The sequence below is a fragment of the Hippoglossus stenolepis genome, chromosome 21, assembly GCF_022539355.2.
Source record: "Hippoglossus stenolepis isolate QCI-W04-F060 chromosome 21, HSTE1.2, whole genome shotgun sequence".
In the NCBI taxonomy this organism is placed as follows: Eukaryota; Metazoa; Chordata; class Actinopteri; order Pleuronectiformes; family Pleuronectidae; genus Hippoglossus; species Hippoglossus stenolepis.
Genome location: NC_061503.1, coordinates 15,571,727 through 15,588,278, shown reverse-complemented (window position 1 = coordinate 15,588,278; position 16,552 = coordinate 15,571,727). Strand labels below are relative to the sequence as shown.

At 44.8% G+C, this 16,552-nt stretch overlaps 2 protein-coding genes and 1 long non-coding RNA gene across 4 annotated transcripts; 1 reads left to right on the top strand and 2 right to left on the bottom strand.

The window, feature by feature from the left end:
- Positions 1-536: 536 nt before the first annotated feature.
- On the bottom strand, positions 537-4,817 carry tlcd3bb (TLC domain containing 3Bb). Its single transcript, XM_035145666.2, has 6 exons — positions 4,681-4,817; positions 4,281-4,364; positions 3,539-3,764; positions 2,973-3,068; positions 1,609-1,718; positions 537-1,459 (listed from the first exon to the last, which is right to left on the bottom strand). Exons 1-6 carry the CDS (start codon positions 4,803-4,805, stop codon positions 1,192-1,194), a joined length of 909 nt encoding a protein of 302 aa, XP_035001557.1. The 5' UTR covers positions 4,806-4,817; the 3' UTR covers positions 537-1,191.
- LOC118100496 lies at positions 1,319-4,406 on the top strand. Its single transcript, XR_004694445.2, has 2 exons — positions 1,319-1,628; positions 4,305-4,406. It is a non-coding gene; the product is annotated as an uncharacterized LOC118100496 (long non-coding RNA).
- A 3,596-nt stretch (positions 4,818-8,413) lies between the features above and the next one.
- On the bottom strand, positions 8,414-15,580 carry mazb (MYC-associated zinc finger protein b (purine-binding transcription factor)). Of its 2 annotated transcripts, none has more exons than XM_035145654.2 (7): positions 14,670-15,580; positions 14,347-14,497; positions 13,137-13,561; positions 12,429-12,676; positions 11,852-11,915; positions 11,476-11,647; positions 8,414-10,732 (listed from the first exon to the last, which is right to left on the bottom strand). In XM_035145654.2, the coding sequence occupies exons 1-7, from the start codon at positions 14,700-14,702 to the stop codon at positions 10,389-10,391; spliced, it is 1,437 nt and encodes a 478-aa protein (XP_035001545.1). In that variant the 5' UTR covers positions 14,703-15,580; the 3' UTR covers positions 8,414-10,388. The 2 variants fall into 2 exon arrangements, with proteins under 2 accessions (XP_035001545.1, XP_035001546.1); XM_035145655.2 differs by having other exon boundaries at positions 13,269-13,561.
- Between the last annotated feature and the right edge of the window lie 972 nt (positions 15,581-16,552).

Below are 16,552 nucleotides of genomic sequence, written 5' to 3'. Positions count from 1 at the left end.
ACTTTTGGTTCCCTTCAAACTGTGGCGTTGCAAGTCCCCAAACAAAACTATAAGTACTTCATGGATCCCTGTTTGAACTATTCAAGCCAATCGAATGGATATTTGAAAATGACCATACTGATAAAAACAGAAAATAAAAAAACACGCGTGGATTCGGTTTAAAGTGACTGCTACCGGTCATCACTTCCCTGTATGCAGAAAAACACCAGTGAGTGCAGTAAATGGAATGAAGTCATATCTACACGGAAACAAAGAAGCACTGGTGGAACTTTTTGGGGTCGTCTGTGTTACACTAGGCAGTAAAACTGTGAAATGATTGGTTTTAATGCTGAAATGTAAGTGTTCTGCAAAAATGACAAAAAAGAGAAAACGAGGAAAAAAAAAAAATCAACATTGACTAATACTGACATGGAAATAAGGACAATTTTACATCGGCTATGTACACCCGTCACGTTTTTGTGCTCGAGGGAAAACCTCTTCCTTATAGTCAAGAGGATAAAAATAAATAAAAACCTAAATGAACTGTAAAGTATGGGGGATAAGGCAGCAGAATACAGTCTGGTGAGATTATCTCCCTTCTAAAGATGAGTCAGTCTGCAGGTTGGTTACATTTTGTTAGAGTGACAGTGACTACATAGAGGATACAGATAATAAACACTAACAAGTCAAAATACTGCTGAGCCGGGATTTTTTTCTCTTTTTTGAAGGTCTTCTTCATTACTAAACTGAATTAGGCCTTTCATCTACAGCAAATGTACTAACATACAATATTATACATTCCTATTTTCCTGCTCTTCCCATACCGTGAGGCAGAGAGGACTGAATTTGATCTACATGAGGGAAATAGCCATCAATGCTCGCTATACATCCAGGCAAATTCCTCTCAGGTCAGTGCATGTTCCTTTCTGTCACAGTGCCCGATGACATCTTTAAATACAGAGTGTGCTAACACACCATTGTTTCCTACAAACTGAGAAGCCGAAGTGCTTGAGGGCCAGCAACCAAATCATTCAGCTGTTAGAGTCTGACTGCTGGCCACAAAGACTTCAGCGCTCTGTGACGCCATTGTCTGTAGCTTTCTTCATATTGCTACTTGTTTCAAGTCTCACTTTTCCCCTCACAGCTTTCTTTCCTTTACAAACTCATTGGTACATTCGCCTTCCTTCCCTCCCCCCCTCCCCTCCACTCTTCTCAGTGAGTGGACAGCTCGGGCTCTGTGGAGCGGGTGCTGTAGCCGTTAGCGGGCTGGGGCAGTGCGCTGCCGTCTGTCTGGCTCTCCTTTGGTGCGGCTGTAGTCGGGCGTGGTCTCTGAGAGCGGGAGGTGCCCATGAATAGTCGCAGGGCGCCCCTGCAAATTAGGGAGAACCAATAGAGCTGGGGGGCCATGAGCAGAGCAGCACCGAGGTTACAGTGCCATGGCACTTTGAAGGGAACCATGTGGAAGGGGATGGAGGCGTACCTGGATACAAACAGGAGATTAAGAGGATTACAGGACTGTAAAGACATGTTCCCAGTCTTATTTACATAATCCATATGATAGAGATCACGCGACCCCAGCTCAGCGAGAGAGCAGAACATGAGAAAACAGAGATGGAAAGAAAGACATACCTTCCATAGGCGTAGTAGAGGTAAGGGAAGAGGAGGACTCGACAGATGAAAAAAGTGATCAGCATTAGAGCCCCATTCACTTTGTGCAGGATAGTGTGTTGCTGTTTGTACTGAGAGCGAAAAAAACAGAGGGAGAGGTCGAGAGAGGGAGACAGAAAAGCAAGCAGTATAGTTTGTTGAAGGCTGATGATGTTAATCTTCTTTGCCATCGTTTTATTGTTAATACCTTCATCGCTATAATTGTTAAATACTATCTGCATGGACAGAACAAGAGAGTACAGTATGCCATGCTGCTGGTCTATTTCTAAAGGAGGTAGCGGGGCAGTGTGCGTGTCAGTGAAGCAGTCCGTTTTTTTTTTTACATTCTCATTTGTTTAAAGCAGATTACTTAACTTTTATCTTTAACTGTCAACCTGCTTCAGTGAGATAACACTGAGGACAAGCTCACCCGTGTTTCCTCCCCTTCACTGGTCACAGAATAACATGGCATCCCATCGATACATACACTATTGTTTTTGTTACCTCCACCAAGGCGGTTATGTTTTCACTCTTCTGTTTGTTTGCTGCTTGGTTGTATGGAAGCAAGATTACACAAAAACAGCTGAACGGTTCACCACGAAGCTGGAAGGATGTGGTATGGGTCAGGGTAGAATCCATTAAATCTGGTTGCAAAGCTGTTTAAATCACTTTCTTTAACATTGTGAGATAGACATTTTCACTGGTTTCCCAGAGAATAATTCCTGGATTTTGATGAAAAAAATAGGCACATTATCTATGTCAATGTGCAATGTGGTGCAGCCTGATTGAAATTAAGGGGACTATGCGGCCTTGGCGGAGGTATGCGAGACATTCTAGGTATTTGTAGTTTTTTTTATTCTATTGCTAAAACAGCTCTGAGACCAATGTTATTTATCAAACGACCACATGCACTGTTGTCAGGGACAGGAGGGCCAGGGTGCTGAGTGACGGAGGGTAAAAGGACAAGCGGATATCCAGTCTAAGTACTAGGGGTTTATTCAGAGGCTAACAGCTGTAGGAGCGTCAGATGGGTGACGAGCAGAAAGCTGTGGTGGGAACAAACTTCGTACATACACTGAGACACTGAACACATACCCACACAAGCCTAAAACACACACAGGTGGATGCAGCTCCTACGATGTGTATTCACAAAAACTGTGTTACCGATTAATGCGTGATGTGTCTGACAGGATGGGTGTGAAAAAGGTGCATGCTGGGAGTGTGAACGGAAAATGTAATCTCCATTGAATGAAAAAGAGAGGAAAGAACCGGACAGTGCAGAGGAGCTTTAGTGTGAGACATGCAACAAGGATTGAAACTTCTGTGAGGGTGAACAAGGAACTTACCTGGATGAGTATTTTTCCTAAGCAGACAGACGGAGTGCTGAGCTCAGCCATGAACATTATACCCTGGAAATAATCTCCCTTTCCTTGTCGCCAAAACTAGAAATCGAAAATGAGATTAATTAATACTTAGTGCAATTACAGATGTGTTCCTTTGTGGACTTTCTGCAATAAACACACATCTCTTCATAAATATATACCTGGGGCTCGCAGGACAAAAATCTGCCCTCCCCCAGTGTTTTTGACTTGCAGTGCAGTTGTAAAGAGGTTTTTCCTCATCAAAGATTCTCTTTCATCAACAACACTCCTCAGTCTACCATTATTATTATCATTTGACATTTTCTACTTTTTCTGGGTGCACCGGCCTCCCACACAGTTCTCTCTATAGTGATGTAAACGAATTCAAATTAAAGCTTAGCACTTAAACATAATAACTATTATTTGATTTCAAATTGAATGTGCTGAAGCTCCGTGGCTGAGGAACTGGACGGTAGCTAAAGCAGTGCTATATTTTTGCATTGTCTTGCACTAATCGCTGCTGAAAATAAAGAGCAATGTGTGACAGTTACCACAGAGACGGGGAAGCAGACGGTGACCATGACAACATGGTGCAGCACCATGAGGAACTCGCGACGCAGGTAGCTGGTCAGTGCTGAGCTCATTTGCTGGGGTGCAGCCGAGGCCTCCTCGTGCCCTTTGACCCGTAGCTTGTACCAGTAGCACATGAACATTGCGTAGATGTCGTACACAAAGTAGGGAACGGCGAACATGATGTAAGAGCTCGTCAGCCAATGCCTGCATTGAGAGGGAGAGAAAGTGACTTTTAAAAACACAGAAATTAAAGAATGAACAGTATGAGCTGAGAATTCCCACAAACAGAGCAAGAACACAGCTTTTCTAACACCATGTTAGCCTGTTACGATGGTAACGACAGTTTGACTTTTTCATAATAACCAGTGCAGTGATTGCTCTCCATACAGACCAACTTCTTCCCTCTGGAATCTAAGTAACTCTCCATGGAAGTGATTTCATCTGAATCGACAATGATTTAAAAGTGATAAAATGCTTTGGGCATTTATTTTGAGCAGTGAAAACTTTAGGGATTGCTTGAGTAAAACTATTTATACACTTTTACGCTACTCTCCGACAAGATATTAATGTAAATTGTTGATTAACATTTACTTTTAGTTAAAAAAAGACAAGGATTCCACATTCCAAAGAACACTTGCATGGTACATTTTGCACATCACAAGACATGGAAGGCTGATTGTATGTAATTGAAAATGTTCTCATAAAAATGTTTTGTCTCACTGGTCCTCGATGATGTCCTCGCAGGAAGAAGCAATGATGTAGCCAGCTGAGGAAGCCATGACTGCCTGGACTGACGACACCAACCTTGGAACAGAGAATGGAAAATAAACACAAAGCTTTCCTCAAGGGTTTCAGATTGTCTACTCAACCCTAGTTAACCCTTCCACATTTATGCTGAAACAATGCTGAAAGCATAACTGCAGCCACAACAACTTGACATACTGCATGTAAACTTTAGTCTCAACACCTTATAGGGTAATGCAGTGAAAGTCGCATGGAAGTACTTGAATTTTGAGCAATATCTTGAGGGCTGTGTATCTATGTGATATATCTGCAGCCATAAGGCGCTTCAATGCAAGTCTCAAAGAAAACAAAAAACCCAAGTATAAGAGGGCCTCACCTGGCCGACACAATGACTGCATCTCCTTCGCTCCATCTGAGCGCCGGGATGGACTTGAGACATTGTTTGGACAGAAGGAAAAGACCTGGAAAGAACACAGACCCAGCAGCTAGGATGGTCAGCATGGTCCCCGGTGATCCGTCTGAGAGGCAAAAAGTTCAGCAGGCAATCTGGTCCTTGAGATCCGTGGCTCTTCCCCCCCTCTCTCTGAAAGACACAACACATCAGACAGTGGAGAGACAGTTCATATTGATCTCACTGGCAGCAACTCCCACATCTATGCATTTGGCTGCATTTGCGAAGATAACAGACAAAGCACAGTATCAAAGTCCAACATATGTCTCCATATACGAGTCTAGCCTCACTAGGGGGGGTTGCCAGAAGTACAACGAAGATAATGTGCGGAGAACAGACACTTGGGGAATAAATGTTGAAATTTTACAAATATAAAAAAGGTGGAAGAAGAGAGTTAAAGGAATAGAAAGCCTGAGTTCATGGGACAGAAGATCAGATAGGAGGTCCTGTTGTGCAAAACCCTGCCCCTGCACATGTGATCTTATTCACATTTATTCCCGGGGCAACCATGTGCTAGTTCCATGTGGTTTTGCAGTTTGCTTACACTGGACTAGCTGACTCATTAAAAAGTTTTAGTCCATTAGCAAAAATACGCACTGCGCCTTTTTTTTTTAAACCATGCACGTCGAAACTATCGACACAGACCCGGGCTGCTGGTGCTCCGGGTCCGTGTGGACAGAATCTATCCGTCTGTAAAACACTTAAGATCTACAAGTTAGGGCGGGTGAGCAAAGTGACACCAACTCGATGTGCAACTCAACTATCATGGTTTTGACCTGACACAACGTCCATGTGGACGTTAGCACGAGCAGCTAAAGGACTCGATGTGAAGTCGAAGATCACACATGTCAAACCTCCCCGGCTCGGAAGTCACGCTTACTTAGCTCCACTGCACGTTTTCCATCAAAAACACCAGCTAGTTAAGCTAACAACAACAACACCGGGCAGCTACAGGTAACATGTGATGTGGCCGCCAACCTGTTAGCAACAAACCGGCCGGTGTGTGTGTTTAACGGGGGAAGACGGACCATGCTAACAGGACATGTCCTCCCCAGCCCCTCGGCGAGCATGACCCCGCTGTGCGAATCACTGCTAACAATGACGCTAGGTCCGTTAGCTCGCGTTAGCATCTCGTCTTCGCCGCCGCAGCTTCGGTCAGCAACCATTTCGTTTAGAGCCCGTTCAACACACCGGAGAAAGCAACACGGTGGAGACGAGAGAACACAGATAAAACCAGAACGTGGACCCGCCCGCGGTTTGAGCCAAGTTCACGAAAAGGCCACGCTGCCGCTAAACTGTCCTGTTAGCTTGTTATTTGTTTGTAGCCGTTAGCTGGCGCTAGCGACTGAGCGGGCTGATCCCCGTGCACGCCAAATCACTGCTCGCTAGCTAGCCAGCTGGCTAACGGACTTCTGGGTCCACACATGTTTTCTAAATAAATGGAGAAACGGATGAAGCAGCATTTACTCAGAGACTCTGCGGAGTCCGGTCAGCGGCCAGTCGAAGCTCGGGTCCGGCGGAAAGCGGTTAGAGGTGTCCCGGGGGTCTCCGCCTCGACGATCCGCATGTTTATGCGGCCACTCCGATGTCTGACGGGTAGCAGCAGCGAGCTAACGCTAGCTTGCAGCAACTTAGATCGAAATCTACGCGAGGGCAGCTCACTGGGAGCATGGAGACGTCCCCGCGGTGTAGCCGGCTCAAGCTAAGCGGCGAGTTAACACGCGGCCAAGGCGACGGGGGGAGCGGCGGTGACACGGTGCGATCCGGGGGTGTCCGAGGCGGCGACGTTAGCTGATCCCAGCCGCTATGTCATCGCATCAGCAGAGAGCAGATCCGCCGCTGCCTCCTCACAGATGCAACGTTGACTCAACAGTGTGGAAGGAGGATGCTGCTGCTGCTGCTGCGCCAGGTCCAGGTCCCACAGCTCCGCAGCAGCAGCTCCTGTCTAACGAGGAACCTGCACCACTCACTGCTTTGTATTAAAGTAGTTTGCTATTTGTTGCTGTTTTCCGATGAATGGAGGATTTAGTTTTATTCCCTTTCACTCAGTATTCCTTGTCTTACTTATGGGTCTCTCTAACCCATGGTGGCAGTACATAGAGTAAAGTCAGAGGAAGATTAAATACACAAACATATACATATATATAAACTCCCCCTTACACACATGGGACATGGGGTGGGGTCTTTCTGAAGCTCAGGTCCTCAGGAGTTTGAGGGTTTTGAGTAGTATCTTTGATGTTCCCTTTCTGGACAGAGGCGTCAGATGTTGGACCTGTGATCTGCTGGAGCCACTCTCCCAGTTCCAGTAAGGGCAAGCTCACATCGTGGCAGCGGCAGCTCGTTGAGGCACTCACACTAACAGTGTAAACAAAAACTGCCCGTGATATGAAAAGGAAGCTGACTTTGTTGCCACACCGTTTTGATGCAGCTGGCTTTGTTGCCAAGCTGTTTGGAGGCAGCTTAACAGCTGTTACAGTTGCCACGCTATCTGAGAGCAACTAAAGCTGTTTGTGATTTATTCAATGAGATATATACTGGTTTATGAAAGTTTATTAGATAGTTGTTAGCTCTCGGGGGTTGGACTCAAACAGCTGCTGCAACCTTTACATATCATTGACAGTTTCTGTTGCCACCGGAAGTGCCTCGACGAGCTGCTGCTGCCACGATTTGGGCTTCTCTCTCTCTCTCTCTCTCTCTCTCTCTCTCTCTCTCTCTCTCGTAATGGGCCTCAGTGCAGTGGCGCTTCTAAGGAGGCCCGGGGCGGGCGGGGCCACCTTGATACAGTAAAGGCTATATTGTAAATTACAGCACACATGTAATAACAGTAACAGTCTATAATACTTTTTGAAACACTTTCTTATTTATTTTATTAACTAATATTAACTGATGAAAAAGCAGCCATGTGCAGTAATATAGGAAATTGTGGATGTGATACATTGAAATCAAGATGCATCGTTGTTGCATTCATCCTGTGCCAATGAAAAATTGTAAACCATGCACATATTCTCTGTATTCTAACTTAATTACCTACTTCATTCTATTTTCTAATTTCACATGTTCTCTTGTCTTCTTCATTTAATATCTGCTGCTGCTGTAACAACTTAATGTCCCCGGCTTGGGATCAATAAAGTTTATCTAATAAATAATGGATGGAGGATTCTTTTGTTGTGGTTGTAGAAGATTGTGCAGTAAAACCCCCCAAAAATACTGCAGGGTCCGTCAGGGTATAATGGACGGACGTGTAATTAAACGTGTACAGTGTAAATGTAGTGAAAGAGTCAAAGTTGGTGTTAATGGTGTGTTAGGAGTCAGATTCCGATTGTTTCTGGGTGACGCTGCATCTTGGGAATGTTTGCATCTGATTTTCTGTTCAATAAAATCAGCTTCATTTTCACTGAGAATTATTATCTGTCTGCTTTCAGAAAGAACCAAATTTACCTGTTCAATGAAATTTAATACTGGGTCATTTGCTGGCATATAAGAATATATGCTGGCGTATAAGAATTTATTATGAATTAGTATTCATTAATAAACATGTTTTATCCAATCCATTCAACTCTTAATGACTTGATCATCAGAATAAACAAAATTATGTCAGTGCAGAAGTTGTGGTGCAAAAGTGATGAACTACATGAACAGATCAGGACACAACACAGGGCCTGTTTACCCTTTTTACTTTAAACTGTCCAAATTACAAAATAATAACATGTTCTCTACTTCATCTACAAAATAAGATAATATTTATGACTGTAGTAAGCATCATTGATTTTTTTTGCTCTAACAACCTTTTAGACATGCATACTGTTGAGAAATATAAAAATATAAATATAAATACATCCCATTAATATTCTTAATGAATCCATGACTAAGATTTGAAATATCTCATCATAAAAGAATTAAAATGCAGTTGAGTACGATAAGGCATTAAGATGTATCACAAGAGCTGTACAGAATCCTAGAGTAGAGGTATTACTTTTTTCTTAGTGTGATGGAGGAAACCCTAAAATTAACTTTCGAATAAATCACTACTTTTCTCAACAGGAAGAACACATTTCCAAAGAAAGAAAGAAAGAAAGAAAGAAAAGAAGGAAAGAAACAACTACAAATCCGAAGGTAACATATGAACACAAAACTGAAAAAGCACTCCAGTACAAAAACCAGGATTTGTTTACAGCATACCAAGTGGTGTTGTCGAACTCCCATCGGACTTCTTTGCCTGACTTGTGACTTTTTGAGCCCTTTCCCCGACACCACACATCCCCTCATGACATGACTCTAACCAAACATAGCCAATGAACAAGTGAGCATTCTTCACGTGATTAAGGTGGAACGATAATGACTTGTGTTCAGAACATTATGTGCTATACAGAGTTAGATGACTAAATCTAATGCATAAGTTTCACTCGTTGGACTGGTACATAGAGAAAACAAAAAGGACTATGGCAAAGACAGTTACAATCAAATGAATGGCCAACGAAAATTATTCTGAATAAAAATCAACACTTTTATAAATATTATTGTTTACAGCCGACTAACTTAGCGGAACTGCTAAAAGTTTATTTTGTTGTGACGCCTCCCTAACGATAAGCATGACCGAGCGAGCTTGTTTTCATGCAGAAGGTAGTTCTCAGGTGTGAGAATCGCCATGTCCGAAGCCGAAGTGTTGAATAGCAGGTATGTTTTTTCTTTTTGTTCTTTTTAAAACACGGCCAGACCCAGAGAGGAAGACTCAGAGCAAGAAAATCCAAGAAATCTCAAACCCATTTTGATCCTCGCCGGATCAAACAATACCAATTTAAGGTGCTTGACACTCCTGAACACGACTCTATTCTTATCTCTGTACTTTAAGAAAACAAATGAAAAAAGTACATCCCACGATACGATTACACACCAACCACGACGCGTGCGTGGTCGTCTGTCCTGATCTAGAAACAGCCCTCTAGAAACTAGCTCGAAATCTAATTTTACTTTATGTAGACAAACGCACTAGCATGCTAGAGGAGCCCCTGACTTACACACACACACGCACACACGCACACACACACCCAAGCACACAACTTCCCGACTATTGTGTTTCTCCGTTATGTTTATGTAGGGTCCTTCTCTCACCCTACTTTTTAAAAACGCGAGCCATTTGGATTCTCAGTACGTGAGTTGCAAAATGGAGGTAAGATCAGAGCTGGTGTGAGATATACAGTACTTGGTGCACTTGCAGAGAGCAGCCAAAGAGAGAGAGAGGGCAGAGAGGGGAGAGTAATACAGTAGATGCTCACAATACCACAGTTTCATTGGAGTCTTTAATGCACGAGAGCATTCAGGAATATTTGGACGACACATCCATGTTTGTCGCTAAGTGTCTGTGAACCTGCTGCAGCCACAACGGTCCCTTTTTCCATGACTTCATCGCTCTATTAATACAACATATCCTTTGCCTCCGGTTCTCCGACGCTCCAGCTCCGCAGCGCTGAGCCGACTGACTGGTGTTAATCTCCCCCACCCTCGATCCTGACCTTACCTAGAAGTGGGGGACATGACAGAACTGAAACCGGATCAGCATCTACGAGTAACTCCGACCTTCTCTAACCTTGCCCTCCGCTAAGGGACTGAGGTTATTATTGCTGGGCTCTCTATTGCTAACTGTGTTGCTGCGGTGCTGCAATGCTAGAGCAGTCTGTGACGAGCAGGTCCACCACCGTGTTGCCGGTGACATACACAGTGGGTGCTGTCACCATGTTGCTAAGGGAGATGGAGCTGCTGGCAGCCACGTTAGAGTTGACGGGGCTCGGGGCACCGTGGTTGTTGCCATGGGTGCCCATGTGCCCCTGGAGCTGTGTGGGCGTCTTGCAGTGGATGCCACACAAGTGGCAGACGAGTATGCCACCGGAGGCTGTGCCGCCAAAGCCCCCCGGACTGTCTTTCCACTCCTGGCCGTGGTGCTTCTGGGCATGGACACGGAGGTACGTCAGCGTGGTGAAGCCTGACGGAGGAGAGGAGAGAGAGAGAACAACAGAGTTATTTCAGCAAAGAGAAGTTGATGTAGTGATAAACTGATGTCTGATCAATAGTAAACAGTCACAAGTGAAAGGCGGTCTTAATGTAATCAAAAAATTCAAGTTATTTTAAAGTTAAACACAACATTTACATCTCATATCCAAAGTTCCTGCCGGTTTCAATTAAAGTGAACACTTTTTAAGACCATAATGAGTGAAATTTAAGTCTTATGTCAAGTATGATAGAATATCAGAGTCACATTGAAGATTAGGTGAAGTAGCCGAGTAGAGAACAACTCTCCTTATGCCACGTTATCTGTTAAACTACAGACAAAGACAGAAGGTATCTACAGTCTTTACCACAACAAAGCTGAGTGCACTGAGATCAAGTCTGGTCGGGGGGTTTGTAGACTCAGTGATCAGTTCCACATTGGTCTTGTTTGTGGTTTTATACAGAGTTTAATATCTGCATCATTGACAAAGATCTACAACACAGACGTTACTCTTTGACACAAAGCAACAACAGGAAGTTGAAATGACAGGGTGAATACGGAATTATGTGTTATGCACTGCTTTCTTTTTCTATCATTATTGCATTTTTAGATATCGTCAGTAGGGAGACAACAGGAGACGTTTTTCATTTTCATCGTCAAAACCAATAACTACAGTGTCGCCACACTGCCTGTATTTATTTCCACATATACACATGAATCATAGCGTGTGGACTTACTGCGGTTACACAGGTGGCAGGCGTGGTGCTGCGACTGGTTGTGCACCCTCATGTGATCTGTGATGTAAGCAGCAGACAGGAGCTTCCCACAGATGTGGCAGGGGACCTTCTCCTCGTGGCGAATCATATGCGCACGCAATCGATCCTTCGTGGCAAAGCTGGACTCACAGGTCTGGAAAAAAAACAGGAAATCGATGAGGATTTAGAAAGTAAAATGCAAAACACATGAATTCACTTAAACAGATCAAATAAAAAAGTCCAGAGACTCGACAGATAAGTGGATTAGTAATATATAAGCCATTCACTTGAATGACAGAACGGACTAAAAAAGATGCTGTGTACAGTGAGCACATTACAGACGGTGGAGGTGACGTACTGGGCATTTGAAAGGTCGCTCTGAGGAGTGCACCTGTCGGACGTGACTGTTCAGGTGGTCAGGCCTGGGGAGAGAAAGAGAGGAGACACATTAGCTCAGGTCAACACTGCATGAGTTAATTTCAGGCGTCTGCTGTGTCAAACTGGGAACGTTTGTGTGAAAGGTCAAAATAAAGTTAATTCTCTGGCAACATAACAACTTTCGGTATCGGCCACCAAAAATCCATATTGGTCGGGCTCTTCATGGATACCTGACTCGAGCCCATCGGGTTCACACTCAAATTTTTAAATGATATTTAGGTAATAACAAGCAATAACCATGCGTGTCTGGGACCGAGTAACTCCTGAGCTGCTCTGTATTCCAAAAGCTTATTTAAACCATTAAAGAAGTTAAATAAAGTGGATTTGTGTTTCAATACCATGGATCTAAACTTCACAGAGGAATAGTTAATCCCAGATTAACTATTTTTGACCCTTCAGGATCTGATATTTCAACAAGAGTCTGAATAAAACATATTTAAGGACGGAGTAGAGAATAGTTATTGATATTTTACAGGCAAACTTGTAAAATGCATCACCTGGAGAAAGCCTTGCCACAGTGGGGGCAGACGTAGGGTTTTTCCACTCCGCCCTGGTGGGAGCGCACGTGGTGGCTCATGCGGTCCTTCCTCTTGAAGCGCTGCTGGCAGATGGGACAGGAGAACGGCTTCTCGTCCGAGTGCGACAGGCGGTGGCGGTTGAGGTGGTAGACGTCGCGGAAGGCCTTCCCGCACGTCTCACAGGCGTGGTTCTTCCTCACCGGGTTCGGGTTGGGATTCGAGGGCCGCTGAGGCAGAAACAGACAAAGAGATAAACACACTACAGAGTTTAGATGGGAGCGATTTTATAACCATTATATAGAATTTTTTGTTTTTAAGATCTCTGACAGTTGATTCACGTGCTAAGATTGTCTACTTCCTGTTGGATGTGAAGTCTGCGTTCACACTGTGTGTGTTACAGAGAACATGCAGGGGAGCGTGGGGGGGGCTTCTAGCACGGTGTTTCTCAAACTGGGGACCAGAGCCAAACACTGGGATGGAATTTACTGGTCCCTGAATGAATTAATGCACATTAATATTTATCCAATTCTAACACACAGGAGAATTGTCTTTAAAAAAGCAGGTGACGTACTGTCCAGGACAATAACAGAAGACGGGTTAACCATCCCTGTGGCCAGGCAGCTTAAGAAACATTGTGCTTGAAGGTTTGGGGTTGTCGACAGCCATCTCCACAAGGCCCTGACCCACCTGTACTGTCGCCCCTGTGGCCATGACGACAGCAGCAGGAGGCGGAGCATGGGGGTTAACACTAGCCATTAGGTTTGGCATGGCAACCCCTTCACCATCCTGACTACCCAGGGGAGGCTGCTGTGCACCCACCAGCACGCCGGGAGGGGCGAGAGGGGGAGGCGCGGAGAGGTGGAGCAGGGAGAGGGGAACAGTGGGCCTCTCCGTCCTCCCTCCGGCCCCCACCGCCATCACCGACGGGGCCGCCATCGCCACCTGGCCGGCTGCTCCCTCCTTTGCCCCCTCCGCCTGCTCTCTGGCCCTGTCCTTCATGCGTACCCCAGTGTGGACCGACTGGTGCCGCCGCAGGTTGTAGTTGTTCTTGAACTGCTTGTTGCAGATGGCACAGATGTGGGGCACGCGGGTCGGCCGAGACACTGGCTTCACTGGACCGGGGGGGAGACGGGAGACAAGACAGAGGGGGGGAGAGAGAGAGAGAGAGAGAGAGAGAGAGAGAGAGTCAATTATCATAACAACACATTCTGCAACTCTTTTCACTATTGTTGATATTTTAAAGATTAAGCAGCTAAATGACAAATATAATCTTTGATCTCTGTGAAATTTTGGTATTTTTGCTTAAAAAACTGACAATTAATCAATAATTTAATGTCTATAATTAACTAATTGTCTCAGGCTGAATCTTTACTAGGTAACAAGGCTTAATTTAGTTTTTTTACATACCAAGATTACCTGTGAATATTAAAATATTGTATAATTAGTGTGGATGCGTATTAGCTCTTACGTTGACAGAGGCTAAAAGCAGTAATTACACTTTCGGGGTATATTACAGATTTTTAAGCATCTGCGTCAAATCTGAAATATGTGTGTCAAATATTAAATATTAATGACATTAACAAAAAAAAAAAATCATAATTTAGGTGATAAATGTATTTAGAGGAAAACCATAGCTGATCTGTCTCAGATTTAAATAATTTGACTGTAGTTTTTAAATGTATGTGAGTACAGATGCTCTGTTATTATTGATCAGAATAAATGCATTGTACATAGAGGAAAGTCTAACAGATACTTTTAACAGTTAGATATCCAAGTGATTTTTAAGATTTAGATCTTTGTTGCCATCTTGTGTTTGTCTTCACTGGACGTCTGAGTTTTGTTGTGGTTGTGGATGATGAATGTGTTGCTCAGTGTGTTGAGGTGCAGGGTCCCTCACCGGGCAGGGGATCCTCATTGAGGGCAGCAGTGTCCACAGTAGAAGGAGGCTGTGCTATGTGCTCTGTGGGTGGGGTTTGGGGAGAACTCGTATGCACGGGCATGAGCTCTGATTGGAGACTCCCCTCCACTTGGTTTTGGGTGGGAGTATGCTGGAGAAGCAAGGAGAAGGCCATCACCAAAAGTAAACACAAGTCACAGCATAATGTTGAGGTGTGATAGAAGATGTGCACGGCTGCGGGACACAGAGTGATGGAGAGGCAGAGAAATGAGAAGCAGAGAGACAAGAGGGGCCTGAAAACGCCCCCCGCTCGTCAAGCCTACCTGGAAGAGAAAATTGCTCCAAGCAGCATCCATTTTGCGCCACGGCGATGGAGATTATAAAGTCAGTTCCTGATTGAGATCCTGTGCATGGTGCGACTGGGCCCAGCGATGGTGGAGGCGCACACGACCGTGCGTCCTGCGGCGCGATCCACGGCCTCCCGGACTCTCTCTCGCAAAACGTGGATGAAGTGCTCTGCAGAAATGTGCTGTTCTCATCGAGGCGGCCTAATGCTCCGACATTAACATGCACGCAGCTGTTGGGTAACGCAGCGCTGCCGTGTGCGCACAGGGAGGCAGCAGCGGCGGCGGCGGAGCAGGCCAGCTCCGACACGGGCCTGTTCCTCCTTTCACTTTGCTTCCTAACTTTAATTCATCAAATCTCCCTGAACACGCAACAGCACCCTGTTAAACTCCTTAAGAAATAATACTTCCCCCCCCCCCCAGAAAAAGAACCACCAAAACAAACCACGCACAGCTCGGTGTTACACTTTAGCAACAAACCAAAACCAATCTGCGTAAAATAAATGCGCTTTTTACGCACGGAAGCACATATGGGTAGTCACACACGCGTCTGGCGGCACGGCAGCCCATGCTTTGCTTTTAATTTGTGGATCTATTTTTTCCGATTTCCTCTCAATAGGCCACTCGGGTGTTTGTCGAAGCCTCGCTGTCGGTTTCAAGCCGTGACCCCGGCGAGCGGCGCTGTCGCCGGGCCGCAGCCCATCGCTCCACCTCGGCCGTTCAGCTGCGAGGATGTCATCTTTCTTTTTTTATCGCCCGCTCTCCCTCCTCCCTCCCTGTCTCTTTCTTCCTTTTCTTTTTTAATTCCTCTTTCTTCTCCCCCTCCTCTCCTTTTCCTCGCACCGCTATGTCCCACTCGCTCTTAAAGGGATGGGCTTTCCTCTCCGGACTCCCCCTCCCTCCTCCCTCTCATTTCCGTCTCCCTCGGCGGGGCCCGTCCTCCCCCTCCGCTTCCTTCCTGGGATTGTCGGCCGACACAAAACGGGGCCTCCACCACTCTGTTGTTTTCCTCTCCCTCCCTCCCTCCCTCTTTCTTCCCGGGGCCAACTGGAGCAGATCAGCTCCGGCACCGCAGAAAAAACAGCCAGAATGACTTTCCATTAATGACAGACGCATCTTAAAGGGCAGTGCGCACAGATCCAGCCCATAATAATGATGTCAGAGTCAGATATAGTACAACAGGACGAATAGCAGCTCAGCACACACACACACAATAGATGATGAGGATTATGGTCTGCATTACATAAATACTGATAGAAAACAAGCACATAAACACAAACAGGATATGACATAGTGGTGGTAATGACCTAAATATAACTATAATCTATAATAAACTACAGACTCCTCCTCCAAGACAGATTTCTATTAGGATCTGCACCAAATAAAATTAGGCCCTTAAACATGGCTTATTTTTTCTCAGTCAAAGCAAGGAAAATGTTGAAAAATGCCCCAATTTTGTTAAAGAAAAAGTAAAGGTAGTTTTTGCGTAATCCAACAAGCAAACCAACGGACAGAGGTGAAAATGTGCCTTTCTTGTAGTTCATCGTATTTGTCAAAGTGCAGGAAAGAACATGAGAGTACAAGCAAATGCATAAAATCAATGAATGAGCAATCAAATATAAATAATAGGTAAATATAATTGAGGTGTACGTTTTTTTGTCAATTTGAAAAACATTTTCTCACCAAAACAGAAATCCTGTATCTGCACCAAACAAGAAAATTCTTCCCTGCGGAATTGGTTTAGTAGTTTTTGCATAATCCTGAAAACAAACAAACGCAGACAAAAACACAACTTCCTCTGTGGAGGCAACAAGGAAATAAACCAGTAAGGTTACTGGGATAATCCATTAATTCAAATTTGA

Excerpts from the sequence above, each read along its gene's own strand:
- tlcd3bb (XM_035145666.2), bottom strand. The coding sequence starts at position 4,805 with ATGCTGACCATCCTAGCTGCTGGGTCTGTGTTCTTTCCAGGTCTTTTC. Across the intron at positions 4,365-4,680 it reads GCAGTCATTGTGTCGGCCAG|GTTGGTGTCGTCAGTCCAGG; the intron begins GTGAGGCCCTCT and ends CTCTGTTCCAAG. Across the intron at positions 3,765-4,280 it reads GAGGACATCATCGAGGACCA|GCATTGGCTGACGAGCTCTT; the intron begins GTGAGACAAAAC and ends CTCTCAATGCAG.
- mazb (XM_035145654.2), bottom strand. The coding sequence starts at position 14,702 with ATGGATGCTGCTTGGAGCAATTTTCTCTTCCAG. Across the intron at positions 13,562-14,346 it reads CAATGAGGATCCCCTGCCCG|TGAAGCCAGTGTCTCGGCCG; the intron begins GTGAGGGACCCT and ends CCCCCGGTCCAG. Across the intron at positions 10,733-11,475 it reads CTGCCACCTGTGTAACCGCA|GCTTCACCACGCTGACGTAC; the intron begins GTAAGTCCACAC and ends CTCCTCCGTCAG.